The 14,256-nt window shown below is 41.8% G+C and overlaps 1 protein-coding gene across 1 annotated transcript in view; it reads left to right on the top strand.

The window, feature by feature from the left end:
* The window catches only part of tnrc18 (trinucleotide repeat containing 18), a 41,075-nt gene that overhangs the window by 3,251 nt on the left and 23,568 nt on the right, over positions 1–14,256 (top strand). The window contains 2 exon segments of the mRNA XM_008330224.3: positions 27–131; positions 11,743–11,883. Coding sequence (XP_008328446.1) covers positions 27–131; positions 11,743–11,883 — 246 coding nt within the window.

Raw genomic sequence — 14,256 nt, 5'->3', positions numbered from 1 at the left:
CCCCGGCTCGGGACCGCCGGGGCCAGCCGGGAGGATCCCTCCCCCTCCCGGTCACTTGGGCGCTAGTCATCCGCCGCCTCTCCACTCTGGAAAATTCCTGCCATCGGCCATTAACCTACATCCACACCACAGTAAGTAAAAAAAATATATTGTGTTATTACTTTTCACCCTTTACGACCAACCGCTGTTTGTCAAAGGGCTGCGCAAAAAAATGCGTTTAGTTTGTGTGCGGTCATCATTTTGATGTGGTTCAGTTGTGGAAACGAACCGAGTTGTGGGGCAGGACACAGAGAGAGGGGGTTATTTTTAATGCCACTGATTTTTTTTTTATTCCTTCAAAAACAGAAATGGATTTATTCCAGTCTGGATCCTGATGAAGAAATTCATCATTTTGATGTGGTTCAGTTGTGGAAACGAACCGAGTTGTGTGTAGGGAGGAGTGGCCGCTGTGTTAAAACGCTGACAAGTTTCAAATGTTAAAGTGTGACATCTTTAAAACGACGCTCAGCTTTAGAATTTATCCCCAGTGGAAAGCGATTTGTCAGTTTCCACCGGAGAGTTCTGATTACCGGACACTGCTGCTGCTGCTGCTGCTGCTGCTGCGACAGTGTGCAGGTCAGGGTGCAATGGTTTTGGATTGCATGTGGACCATTACACCGCCACTGCTGCTCTGGTAGCAGATGCAGGTTGTGTGCGTTTGTTTGACAGAGAGCGGGGGTGGTGACGGTGATGGTGATGGTGTGTGACCCTATAGATGGATGACAGACCGATTCTTACCCCATCAGGGGTATTATTGGTTGGGTGGGTGTTTGTACAGTGGAGGATGGTCGTGGTTCAGTCTCCAGTTTCTGTGGAGTAAATGCTGTTCTACTGGAACGGAAGGCAAGTGGCTGGTGTTGACTCTAATGAACACCCCCACTGCTGCCTTGGTAGCACCAGGGGAATCATTGTGATGTAAATGGCTTCTGTTTGTGCATATTTGTGTGAGAGAGTGTTTTAAAATATTGTTTTTGGTTAAAAATCAATTATTTTTTTAAGACGCTCTCAATAAAAAAGGGTGTGGCGTTAAGAACTGTTGTTTAAAAAAACATGTTTGTTTACATCACTACCTACTCTCTCTGTCTCTCTCTCTCTCTGTGAGTGTGAGTGTGTGTGTGTGAGTCTGCGTACTGATCACATTACCCTGACTGCAGTCCACAGACCATCTCCAACCGTATATGTTATTCCCTGCTGAGCCAGTGATTTTCCCTTCAGTTTACTGCCTGCTCAGTGATCTCTGTTCCCACTATTAGTAATGGAAACCTTGAAATAACACTGTGTTTGAAGAGATAAGAGGAAAGGAATGTGTGGATGCAGTTTTGTGGTCAGTCAGAGGGAGAAAGCCACAGCATTTTTGTCAGGGTTCAAACCATATACAGTATATTGGTTTTTTTTATCTGTCATTTTATCCGTAAAATGGAAAGTCTAACAAGACTGTCACTGAGGTGCGGTACTTCAATCTCACGTCCATTCCCCTAAAGAAATGTAGCTGCACTAATAACACAGCAGCTCTCAGTGGCTCTAAAAGAACAGTCCTCTATCACAGAGCATGGATTCAGAGTAATACTTATCATTTGGAGCCTGGAGTACGAGTAGACTTGTAAAGTGTGCTAGAACTGGGGCTCTGACGAAGAGCTAATTTGACATACCTGTAGTGCCGACTCTTTTAGCTCATAAGAAGCTGTCAGTGATATTAAAAAAAAAAAGAACTCGCAGCGGGAGGAGGCTTTAGGAAAATTGATGGATGTGTGATGGATTAGGTTTGTCAGAGTGTAGTTTGTAGCAGCTCAGCAATCTGATTGGTGCTTTTCAAATTACATTAATGGGGCCGCGATCAAAGCTGTGGGTTAACTGTGCCGTGCAAACAGCATTTGTTGGTAAAAACGTCTCGTCTTTGCAGCAGCAGCAGCAGCGAGTGAGTGAGCCGGGATGATATTCCCCACTCTCCCCTCCTGTGGCTCTGAAACGAGCTGAAAACTGCTTGTGGTGTGTGCAGACGTGCTTGTGTGGAACAACTCGATATGAGCTACTGGGGCGGCTGCTGGAAAAGGAATTGACCCGACCACCGTTCCAGCCCAGATTGTGGGTTAAAACACTCCTTTAAAACAGGACGTATTTTATTCTGCCCACACAGTGACCTTCTCACTCTCTGACTCTTCATCTTCCCTCCACACGTTCACCGCCTCCACCCACTGAAACGCCACTGTACGACACAGGTCATTTAGCTTTATGGCGGTCCTCAATATCAAATTCCTACACATAACATTCACCGAATCAGAGTGCGGGCTCAATCCCATGATTGTAATAACACTGGACAACCGTGCTACATGATAATTACTCAGCAACTGCAAACGTTCATAATGTTCCCATTTAATTCCACTAAGCAGCGTGTTCTCAGCTCTCTCTCTCTCAGAGCCAGTTTGCAGTCCAGGCAGCCAAGACCGCCCTGCTTTTCTTTTTGTTGACATGTGCTCAAAAAGGCAAAAACAAGACAATGTTTGCACTGTTGTGGTTGGCTGAGCTCTTGATAGCAGGGTTAAATGTTAATAGCTGCCAACACTCTCTCATTTCCCAGGGGGCTCACTGGTTTTCTGCTTTACTTTAGTTTTAATTAGATTTCTACCTGACTAAAACGGAGGAAAAAGGTCTGGCACGTCCCCGCACTTCACAGAGGTGTGTGGGAGGCAGATTAACATGTGTTTTTAATGTAACGTTGTATCTGCGAGTAGGTTGTTGACACCCGTGCTGTTGTGCTGTCAGAAACCCTGGCCTACATAAAAAGGGAACACTCCTCTGTCATCGAATGCTGTTTGTCATCACAGGGCGTTCAGGGATGTTTACATGATAAAATCTTAGTCACTGGTTAAAGATGTAAAATGGCTGTAAATGGTCTCCTTGTCGACTGGAGGTCTGCCGGTGCCTCATCACCAGATTTGAGGCCATCTGTCCTCTTTTCTCTCTCTCTCTTTCTCCCCCACTCTCTCATGCTCTCTCTTTCACTCTACAACACACACACAAGCATCGGAGGTGGAATCCACAGAGGAAGCAGCAGCCGCCGTTATTTTTAAGAATGAAACTTATGTTATATTTAAGGTTATAATGGATGACGTTTTTGGGATTTTGTTTTTTTTTTAAAGCATGTAGCAGTATATGGGATATGTACTATTCTAAATAATATCTGCTGTTTTATTTCCTTTTTTTTTTTTCTACACTACCTCGTAGCAATCAAGCTGTAGTTGGAAGTGAAGCTCTGAAAAGGAGAAGATCTGCTCTGCTGGTTTTACAATCGACTCCATACAGTCCTGTTTAGGGAGTGTGTGTACATTCAAGTGTTACGTAACCAACCTGTAATAGTTATGCAACCGGAGTTTACGTGTTGCTGCCAATGGCTGGTAAACCCTTTTTGAAGTACAGTCCGTCTCACTGGCTAATGTTATTGTCAGTTTTATTTATCTTAAGGAAAACAACTCACCAGTATTTTTTTGTATTTTGATCAAAAGATCAGGTCTTATAAATATGGACCAGCCTGTAGGTTGAATTACTGTTGTGCTCTGTCCTTTATGTGTTGATGTTGATAACAGTTACTGTACGCAGGAGCAGGTACAGGTTTAATGAGGGAAAGGGTGAAACACATTTTTACAAGTATTTCAGTTAAAAGTGCTAATAAGATGTCAGAGTCAACCCTAGTTGTTGTGATAAGTGCAGAAAAGACGCTCCAGACAAATGGAGGAGGAGGAACAAACGTGTGTCGTCCCCGAGGTATAAGGCAGTGTTTTGCCTTTTTGAAAGGATAAAAGCCCAGGCTGTTGTTTGTGTCTTTATGAGACTCCCGGTGAAGTCGAGAGGATTGAGTTCTACTGTGTGGGAATAGGAGCATGTGATTGTGCTTAGTTCAGTTAGTGCTGGGGTTTCCCCCTGGGAGTCTGTGAGAGAAAGGAAGAGGTTTATCCTGACCACAACACATTCATACATGGTTAGATAAATGTGGTAGTCCTTCAGATGTAAAACACGCACGCACGCATGCATGCAAACACACACACGCAGACAGGCACAAGGGTGCAGGCATAATTCATGCAAGTGTGCAGTACAGGCCGGGGTTGTTTCACCCCACACCAATTTGTCTTTCACGCCGGTTGCTAACTGTGTCTGTTTACGTTAAAATTAATGTGGTGAGTGTGTGTGTGTTCCTTTTGTGTGTGCCCCCCCCCCTTTTCGGATTAATTGAATCTTTGAGGAGATAAAGCCGGCTTCTTTAAGAAAGAGCACAAGGCACCGCTGGCCTGCTACAATAAACCTGTCAGAGGCAGACTAATGACACGCACACACACACACACTGAACACACAGCTGTCAAACACAAGAGTGACAGACGTGTGTGTGTGTGTGCTGCGTGCGTGTGTGTGTGTAAGAGCATGCTGTGGCATGTTGAAATACCTAAAGCATTAGCTAAGCCCTTCTCTGTGCCAGAACCTTCCTTTAATTCAAACAACACCCTTTAACACACAAAGGTCACACACACACACACACACACTCTGAAGTGGTGTCTGTTGGTTTGGCTGCTCTGTTGAGTCTCTACGTGTCCCATTACATAATGTTTATAATGCTCCGTCCTGGAGACATTCTGAAATGAAAGGGACACAAAAAAGTAGGTGTGTGGTTTGAAGTGAGTCACATTTGACTTAAAAAAGTTTTTTGCCGTACTGTGTATTTGTCACAACGTCATTTGGTTTATATATGTATTTGAAATCATTCAAAAGGCTCAGAATTTAATATATTCTGTCTTTATTACATTTTAGAAAAGTGCATGGATTTTGGATTTGACAAACACTGAAGTTCATTGGCCAAGAAATACTTATTTGACTGTTACAAATTAGACAGAATGTCCAAAAGAGAACTGCAATAATGAGCTGAGCTCTCAGAAAACAAATGTCATTAAATTAGACATTGTTTTTCTTTTTTTATAACAGGCTGAACTCTGTGAACATGAGTGTGACATGTGACACCCCTTCCCACGATAAAACCCTCACCACCGTCCCAATTTATTATTGTCAGATATTCCATTTGAATTATGGTGCTTTTGAATATTTTTTTCCCCACTTACTGTATGTGTTTAATAAATTTTAGTTTTTTATTATTTTATTTAGATTTCCTTTTTCTTTAACTAGAGCTTGTCGTTTGTCTCGGCCTTCGCTCGTGTTTTATTTGTATTTTTCGCTCAACATAGGTACACAATGACGTCTCTGTCTCTGTGATTAAAAAAAATAAACCAAACATCTAAGCTATGAACACAATGTGAGCTCAGATGCATCTGTGAGTGGAAAATATGTGCCGGCCCTTCTGCTGATAAGCGTGACACTGCATAACTTAGTTTGTAAATGATTGTCTGCAGGATTTTCTCATGACGGAATGAATGGAGGTGTGTGTCGTCTCACACACGTGGTTTACTATGATGTAAAAGAGCTACATGTGGAGAAGAAAAAGTAACCTGGCGTTTTTTTTTAATGTTGGGTCTAGAAAGGGATTCATCTATTTATGTTTGTGTGATCATTTCCTTTTCTTTTTTTGGTCACTAATTACGTAGGTGAAAATGTTGGGTCTAGAAAGTTTATTCATTTATTTATGTTTGTGTGATGATTTCCTTTTCTTTTTTTCTTTTTTTGGTCACTAATTACGTAGGTGACGTAAGACTTTTTATAGGTAATATTCACACTAAACATGTCTGTATTGTAAGACTTTTTATAGGTTTTATAGATTTTATAGGTAGTATTCACACTAAACATGTCTGTATGAACCAGCCGTTCCAAATGTTTTCCTTCTAAACATTAACCACAGTAGTCTTTGGTTAGTTCAGTCCTTGTGTGGTCTCTCTGTTGGCTGCATACAAACAAACACACGTCAGCAGCCAATGAAGTGAAGGAAGGAAGGGCGGCTGAAGAAGGACTGTTTTTGCACCTGTGTCTAATGGACTTACTTTACCTGTTCTCACACTCCCTCGTGTTTGCTCCCCCACGTGTCGAAGACGACCCCGTTGCACTCGTAGTTACATGCAGCACCAACGACTAGTTTAGAATAACCACAAAGTAGGAGAAAAGGAGGGGGGAAAGAGAACAGTGTTTAAAATTTAAATGCAGCCAAAACCAAAATGAAACCCTGTAATTTAAAGTTAATAATAACAATGTCGTGATGACGTTTGACTATAATAAAATAGGTTTTGAACTTAACCCACACATTATTTTGCCGTTGGCAAGCAAGCTTACATAGTTTAATCATCTATACAAATACACAGTAATCTTTTATTCAGAGTATAAAAAAATCAAGCTGTTTGTACTTTTGACTCTACTTTTCATCCTGTATATTATAGGGTGGAATTTACTGACATTTCTTAAGGTGTTGCTCGTTTCTCCACTATGATACTATTATTAGAACAGCATCAAGAACACTGAATTATTGTGACGTTGCGTTCTATTTGGATAAGATAAAAAAAGCGACATGTCGTAACTCGAACTTGTGGCCGAGCAGAGCCACCGGTGAACCCGACAAACTGCTTTTGTTCAGCTCGGCTTCACAGACCAAATAGTTCACTTTGAAGGAGCCAAGACTCAGGAAGAGCAGAGATGTAGGTTTTGAAATCATTAACACGGTGGGAGCCACATGCTCACAGCCTGAACGAAAGGCAGAGAGGCGGGCCGTGTCTCTGGACCCGTGTGTGTGTTAATGTGAGGACCCCTGTCCCTGCTTTACACCCAGATTAATGGTTACCAGTGTCAGTGTACCAGTTAGCTGTGGCAGAGATGGATAACACAGCAGAGGTTTACTGCCTGAATGTTTGACTTGCAGAGAATAAAAACCAGAGATCAATAGAGATTTCCCCCAAGCTAACCATGCTCTGAGTAACACTGATGGGGAACAGATGGGTTCACAGTGTGTGTACGTGTGTGTACGTGTTGGGTGTGCGTGGCAAACATTGGTACTAGACTCTTGTACTAGACTTTTTTTTTCCTCTGGTATTTTTCTGCATTTGTACATGTTCCACTGTTGTTGTTTTTGGATTGTTTTTTTTTTTTGCTCCACTCGGCCTCACATCGATTGTCGATCAAGACTCTTGTTCCTGAGCTTGAATCCACTGATTTTCGTTGTGTGAGTGGGTGTGTGTCAGATTTGCAATGTCGTTTTGTGTCAGAATTCATCTCTTTGCAGGCCTCCTCCTCTTCCTCCTCTTCCTCCTCCTCCTCTGATATGAGAAACACTCTGATGAGGATCAGAAAATGGAGGCTCAGAGAAGTGTTGGTAGTCAGGGAGCATATTTCTTGGCAAATCACTCATCCCAATATGGCAAAGTAACTGTCTTGTGAAGTGGTAGCCAACTGGTGTGTGTGTGTGTGTGTGTGTGTTTTGGGGTGGGAAAGTGGGCTGGAGTTGTAATGGGCGGGAGGGAGAGAGGGAGGGAGGGAGAGAGAGAGAAGGAAGGAAGGAAAGGGCAGAGAGTGAGAGAGAAAAGGAGGGAGGTAATGAAAGAGTCGTTTCAAGACATTTAAAGAAACATTTCCCTCTCAGCTACAATTTGGATGTTGTTTTTGGAACCGAGAACGAAAATGTTTTCCCTCGTTGTACTCCTCCCTGTTTTTGCTCCCTCACAATGTTCAGGGTGGGAGAATGGGAACTTGTATTGTGCGTTCCTGACGGCTGGCATGAAGAGTGCATGTGTGAGTCTGTACGTGAACTACACACACACACTCACACTCACACACACACATGGCATAATCTTAACTTGGCAGCTGCGGGCCAGAGATTGATCCAGACTCCAGTGGGAGAGTCTCTGCTTTTGTGGTTGGCCTTAAGGAACGCCGGCCGCTGCCAGGACCACCTGTCAGATAGTGGCGGCGTTTCGTCTTTGTCTGTCTGCACGTCGTGGTTCGAACGTAGACGCCACACTTCTGGAAATGTATAGAGGTGTTTACGGTGGGAGTAACCTTTGTAGCGTCGTTATATCTGGTGCGGAGCCTTGGCGCAGCAGAAACGGCAGTGCAGTTAAATCATGTCATCGTTTACACAATTAAATTGTGTGGAAGTCACGAGTTACTGGAAGCAAACCATTGGTCTATTTACAGCGTTGTGGAAAATGAATGAGGTTTTACAGCCGTGCAGACAAACAGTCACAAGATGCTTTTTAAAATATGTGTCTCAATATAGGACTCAGCAGATGTATATGAAACAAAAATTAAATGGTTTCAGTGGTTAATTTTAATTTGATGATGCTATCCTGAGATATTCTGTCAATCTTGAACTTAACTTAAATTAATTCTGTCCTTTTACTGCCATCAAAACTGCAGTTTGCTGGTGTTGTGTGTGTGTGTGTTTTTTCTTCTCCCAGCAGCAGTGGTTTGATGTATTTACTTTCTGTAATTACTGCTTTGTTTACTCATTTACACTGCTACCGAGCCGTGAAAAAGAAAAGCGGTGGGCGGAGTTATTAAAGGGCTGTATAAGGTGGGCCGTCCGACCGTCTTATTATGTGGGCGATGTTAATTTTTAGGAACATTCGTTCAGGGTTCAATCGTCGCGTGGATCTCTCTTTCTGCTGACGTGCCCTGCAGGTGTCAGCGTAGCGCTGCGTGAACCTGTGTAGAGAAAGAGTCTGCACCTGTACCAGCTGCAGACCAGGATGATGGAGCCGTAGTTTCCTCCCCCCTGGTCCTGAGTGCTGCCGTCAGGCAGAGAGACACACAAAAGAGACAGGACAAAACACAAGTACCTCATTAGCAGTAATGGAACCATTTAAATGTTCATACCCTGGAGTGTCTAAATGGTAATGACATATTAAGATATTCCACAAGTGGATGAACATATGAGGGAACAATTCAAAGAGGCAAAGAATTATAGACCAGATTAAAAACAAAGAGAGGAGATTTGCACGGTGTAGTGGTGTATGCATCGTCAGGGCCTGAGGAAATAATAAATCACACACACACATGCAACAACACAGGGAAGTCCCACAAAGTCCAAACATGAAAAAAAAGTACCAGTTTGTTTCTGTTGTATTTCCAGCCAACAGTGGGTCAGTATGAAAACACCTGCGAGTACAACTCTGTGCCCCACGCGGTGGGGGAAGTGGTTAGAGCATTTGCCTTACCGCAGTGATATCACCAGGTTCACTTGCTGGAGTTTCAAGTTTGAAACATGGAAATTATTTTTTTTGTTTTTGTTTTTAAAGGTTAACAAAATTACCCTGTTCACTCAACTTTGCCTCTTGACGTAAAGCTAAATCCTGGTTGTCTTGTTTTGCTCACGTTTGTGTGCGCATACTTGTGTGACTGCCCTCTGTGACTCAGAGGGCATTGACTGCAAACGCACCTGGAACTGTTGCACATGTCAGTGATGGTAGCGTGAGGCGGTGCAGCCGCTAACACCTTCGATCGCTCATGCACACGTGGTGCAGCTGAAGGAATCTGAGGGTCTCGCTGTGGAAACATCCACCTACGTTACACTGTTCAAAGCACGGGTAATGAAGGCAGCATATATGAGGCGGGGGTGGAGAGAGTGTGTGTGTGTGTGTACTTTCCTTGTTTGATTAATTGGAAAGCTGTATTTGCTATTGATTTTGAGAAGTGTGTGTGTGTGTGTTTGAGGGAGATGGAGTGCAGTTTTAATGTACTGATTTAGATGCAGGCGGAAACTCGGCCAGCACAGCATGTCGCTCCCATTCCCACAGGACACATACAAAAACACACTCTCATACATACACATACACAGACACACTTAGCCCCTTCCCCCTGCGCCGTCGCACACACACACACTGCACCCTTTCCCCTACACACATGGTTAGTTTTATCAGGGTAATGGCTGTGCAGTGCGGCGCAGTAATGGGCAGGGAGGGGGACGTCTCAGCTAAACATGAAACCCTCTCTCAGACGCTTGTGATTGAAAGAGGCAGTGATGGTTCAAAGGTTCAAAGTTTACTAATGGTCAGTGGTGCACGCACACACACACACACGCAGGGGCGGAATCTAATAAAAACAAGTCTAATAAAAAGCAGTCAATAGCCGTATCGTCTTGAGATATGAAATCTTTTATGAGGATTTACCCTGTCAGTGTGATGGAAGTGTGTTGAATAGAGGGGGCGTGGTTCCCTTCTATGGACGTTCTGGATGCATTGTTTGTACAAATCAGATTTGTTTGGAGTCAGATTTGCTCGGGTTGTGGTGTAAATATCAGTCACGATGAAGTTATTTTGGTAACGTGAACTTAATTAAGAGTCAAAGTGTTCCCGTCAGTCATGGTCTCGGCTCATGACTAACACTAACACTGGTGCAGATGTGTTCCATATGCTGGACGCAGACTATCAACACTGTCGACTCCAGATACAGTAATTCAGAGAACGGGTCAGGATCAATGACATTTATTCACTTAAAAAAAAAATCTTTTACTAGACAATCATACATCAACGTTTACGTTCCGCTATAAACACATTTTTTATTTGTTTGAGTTTATACAGCTGCACGTTCCATCAGTAAAACATATTTTTCTGATCTAACGTACGTATGTCCATGTTCAGCCAGGAATGATAAAATATTGGACTAACCTTTGGCTGCGGAACTGTACGTGTGCACAGACTCTGCACCTCTGCTCCAGCAACGATTGTTGAAAGTTTAGCCTTTATCATGTATGTATATACGTGTATATATATGTGTGTGTATATATGTATATATATATATATATGTATATATATATATGTATGTATATATATATATGTATGTATATATATATATATGTATATATGTGTATATATGTATATGTGTATATATGTATATGTGTATATATGTATATATATGTGTATATATATATGTATATATATGTGTATATATATATATGTATGTATATATATATATGTATGTATATATATATATATGTATGTATATATATATATGTATGTATATATATATATGTATGTATATATATATATATATGTATATATGTGTATATATATATGTATATATGTGTATATATATATATATATAATAGTTGTCTGTGAGACAACTATTATTATCATGTTGTGCAGCAGTTAATGATTGCAGGACATAAATGAGGATTAAAATAAATGCTCGTGTAATTACTGGTCCAAAGTTTATCGCTGCCTCTTAAAATTATCCAAGCATTTCCAACTTGTAATTTCTCAACCCTTGTCTAATCTAAGAGACTGTTGTTGTTGTTTTTTTAAATTTTTTTATTGTGTTTCGTAAATGTTGAATGATCAAATATATAAACAGTTGTTTGTTTTTTGTTTTTTTATTGACCAGATTTTACTGTTGAAGTGTGAGTGTGGATGTTTTGTTATCAGCTGGCCAATAACCCATCAGATTACTGTGTTCTACCATGGGAGGCCTCCACTGTGTTACATCACATCATGGCTCCACTCCGCTGTCGTGACGACTGTGGTTTCGGCCGGCGGTTACATTAACTGTCTTTTGTTCGTAGTCTCTTGTGTTTGTGGTCACTCTTGTTGAAATAGAGTGCACGGTGGCTCAGTCATAAAGTGATTACATCAGAATGCCTCACCATATGAACATCAGCATGTATTGATTCTACACACACACAGACACACTACAGTACAGTACAGTAGAGTTGATTATCTCTGTCACATTATTAGTTCACTTCATGTGCTGCATGCCAGCGGGACTAAAAGTCTTTCCTGTTTTTTTTTTCCCCAGGTGACACCTTCACATCAGGCTCCAGTCCCTTCCTGTCAGGTTATCAAGGCCCTTCCCCCTTGACCTCTGACCCCACGTACAGATCAAGCAATCCCAGCAGCCTGCAGATGGCTCAGCTCTGGGCATCACATGCCCATGAAGGTAAAAAAAAGAAAAGCCTCAACAAACGCGTATTTTCTCTGTGCCTTTGTCTTTTTACAATACATGAGGGAAATGCACATGGACACGTGACATCATTTTTCCGTGACATTTCTCACAGTCTGCACCTGTCCAATGCCCAGGAGGCTTGTTCCTCTTTTCCTCCTCATCATTTACACCAGTGGGATCCTGTTCCATTTCTGTCTCCCTGCCAGTAGCTCCACTCCCGGCTCTGTCCTAAATGCATCCCGCTTCCCGTGTCCACCACCTTCCTCCCAACTTCACCCTGTCATATGCAACTGTAATCCATCCTTCTCTTACTCGTTTGAGGCTCCCCTCTCCTGCCTGTCATTTGTCTGTCTCTCCATGCCTCTGCTGCCCCACTTTTTCCCCTCAAACATTTCTATTTTTCGACCCGGCTTCGTTAACAGTTTTTCAGCATATTGACAGCGGTGTGAAGTTTACAGCAACTTACCTCACCTTAAAATAGAGGGTCACAACGGAGGAATTAATATTTTAGGGCTGTGCGTTTTAGCAAAGTAAACATGAAAATCATTTGAAAAATTTATTTTAAAATATAACCTCAACATCCCTGATGAGATCTGGTAAAACTATATTTGGCGTTTAGAATTCAAGATAAGTTCAGTGGTAAAAAGACCAAACAAAAGATAATAATAAAAAAGTAGAAAATTTTAAAAAAGGTCACGTTTATATTGCGTGGTCTCTGCTGACCATGTGCGGCGTTGCAGCCTCTGCCAGGCTGTTTTGCTTCAAATGAAGCCAAAGAATGGGACGTCAGAAGAATTTATGAGCAGCAGCAGTGATTTTTATCTGATCAGACGTTTTTTGTTTTTTGTTTCTTTAGCCAAAGAATCTGAAAGTTTAGAAGAAAGCAGTCACAGCATCTGACCCTGATAATATTCTTTCTGGCCTAAAAAAAAAACTGGTTGATATTATTTGGTTTTTGGCCACATGAGCACCTGGGATTATAGAGAGAGAGAGAGAGAGAGAGAGAGAGAGAGAGAGCAAGGTTAGCTGTTAACTGTGGTTTGGAGAAACCCATCCCACATTCCTTTACCCTCGTCACATCATTCCTCTTATATTTCTGTCTCCCTATAGTTTCCTCCCTCTACTGACACTCCTGCCACCCCCCCCCCCACACCCCCGCTGGCTCCATATCTGCCTCTAGAAATGGAGAGGAGACAGATTTATACTTGGGCTTTGCTCCCTGACACTTTGCACCGGTCCAGTGGCGGTGTCTTTGATAGTTCTGGGAATGGCCGGAGTGTGGGAACAGGGAATGTCTCGCTCTCTCTGGGTGGCAGTCTTTTTAAAAAACAATCTTGCAGCCTAACACAGTGCCGTGAGCCAGCGTCGGAGTAGCAGCCAGCACGGCCCGAACACAGACACCCGGAGCATTACACCAGAATGCGACGCTTTGTCTATATTAAGATCTGGTCTCTAAGAGCAGCAGCTGGCTGACAGGCAGACTTTTGACCCACTATCGGGAATAAAATAAACTGTCGTAGGTGGCGTGAGGTCGGCAAACTGTTTTCTTATGCAACAGAGTCGGAGGCAGAGATGGAACGATGCAAACAATTCAAAACATTTGTCCAATCTGGTTTGTGTGAATTTAAAGTATATTGTCTCGTCTTATAGTGGATTAAAATAAAGGCAAATCACTTTAAATAATAAAAAAAGAGTGCATTTGAATCGAAGGATTTATGTGTTTTGTTTTTTTATAATGAACGTTAGTGTTAATTTTTATGTCAGATTTGATTTAAATTAAGTCATTTGTCTAAATTCTAACACATTGTAATGTAATCTGTGGAGCTACTTTAATTTGAGTTCAGTTTTAATCAACTAAAAATATTTTACTCTACTTAATTTAAAATAAATTTATTTGAATAAAATGTAATGTGTGCTATTTTGGGAAATTTACTGCACCCATAATCAAACGTTTAGTGGGAATTTATTTTAAATTTAATATTATCATTAATATTGCCTGAACACTTTATACAATTATACAGTATTATATGATTAATGCCATTGTCTTTCTACCTTTGTGTGAATCTCACGGCTGCAGATAACACTTCAAGTTTGTCACTTTCCTCAAATAGTCGTTTCACACATTTAACAGTGTGTTTTTCGTTTTAGATAATGAGGAAAAGTCATATTGTTCCATATATCTTCATAGTTGCTGCTGCTCTGTCTCCTGGTTTATGGAAATGTCAGTGTATGTGAGATATTTACTTATCGGAACCTCTCTGTTTTAGAGCTGTTTTGGACCTGACTGAATATTGTGTTATTTATGCTCACATCCTCGTCTCGTGTTCTCCAAAACAACGCTCGTTTATTAACAAAAGAGAAAGTGTC

The sequence above is a fragment of the Cynoglossus semilaevis genome, chromosome 17 (assembly GCF_000523025.1).
Source record: "Cynoglossus semilaevis isolate Cse_v1.0 chromosome 17, Cse_v1.0, whole genome shotgun sequence".
In the NCBI taxonomy this organism is placed as follows: domain Eukaryota; kingdom Metazoa; phylum Chordata; class Actinopteri; order Pleuronectiformes; family Cynoglossidae; genus Cynoglossus; species Cynoglossus semilaevis.
Note: the sequence above shows the minus strand (reverse complement) of the source record. Positions and strands in the feature narration are given on the sequence as shown.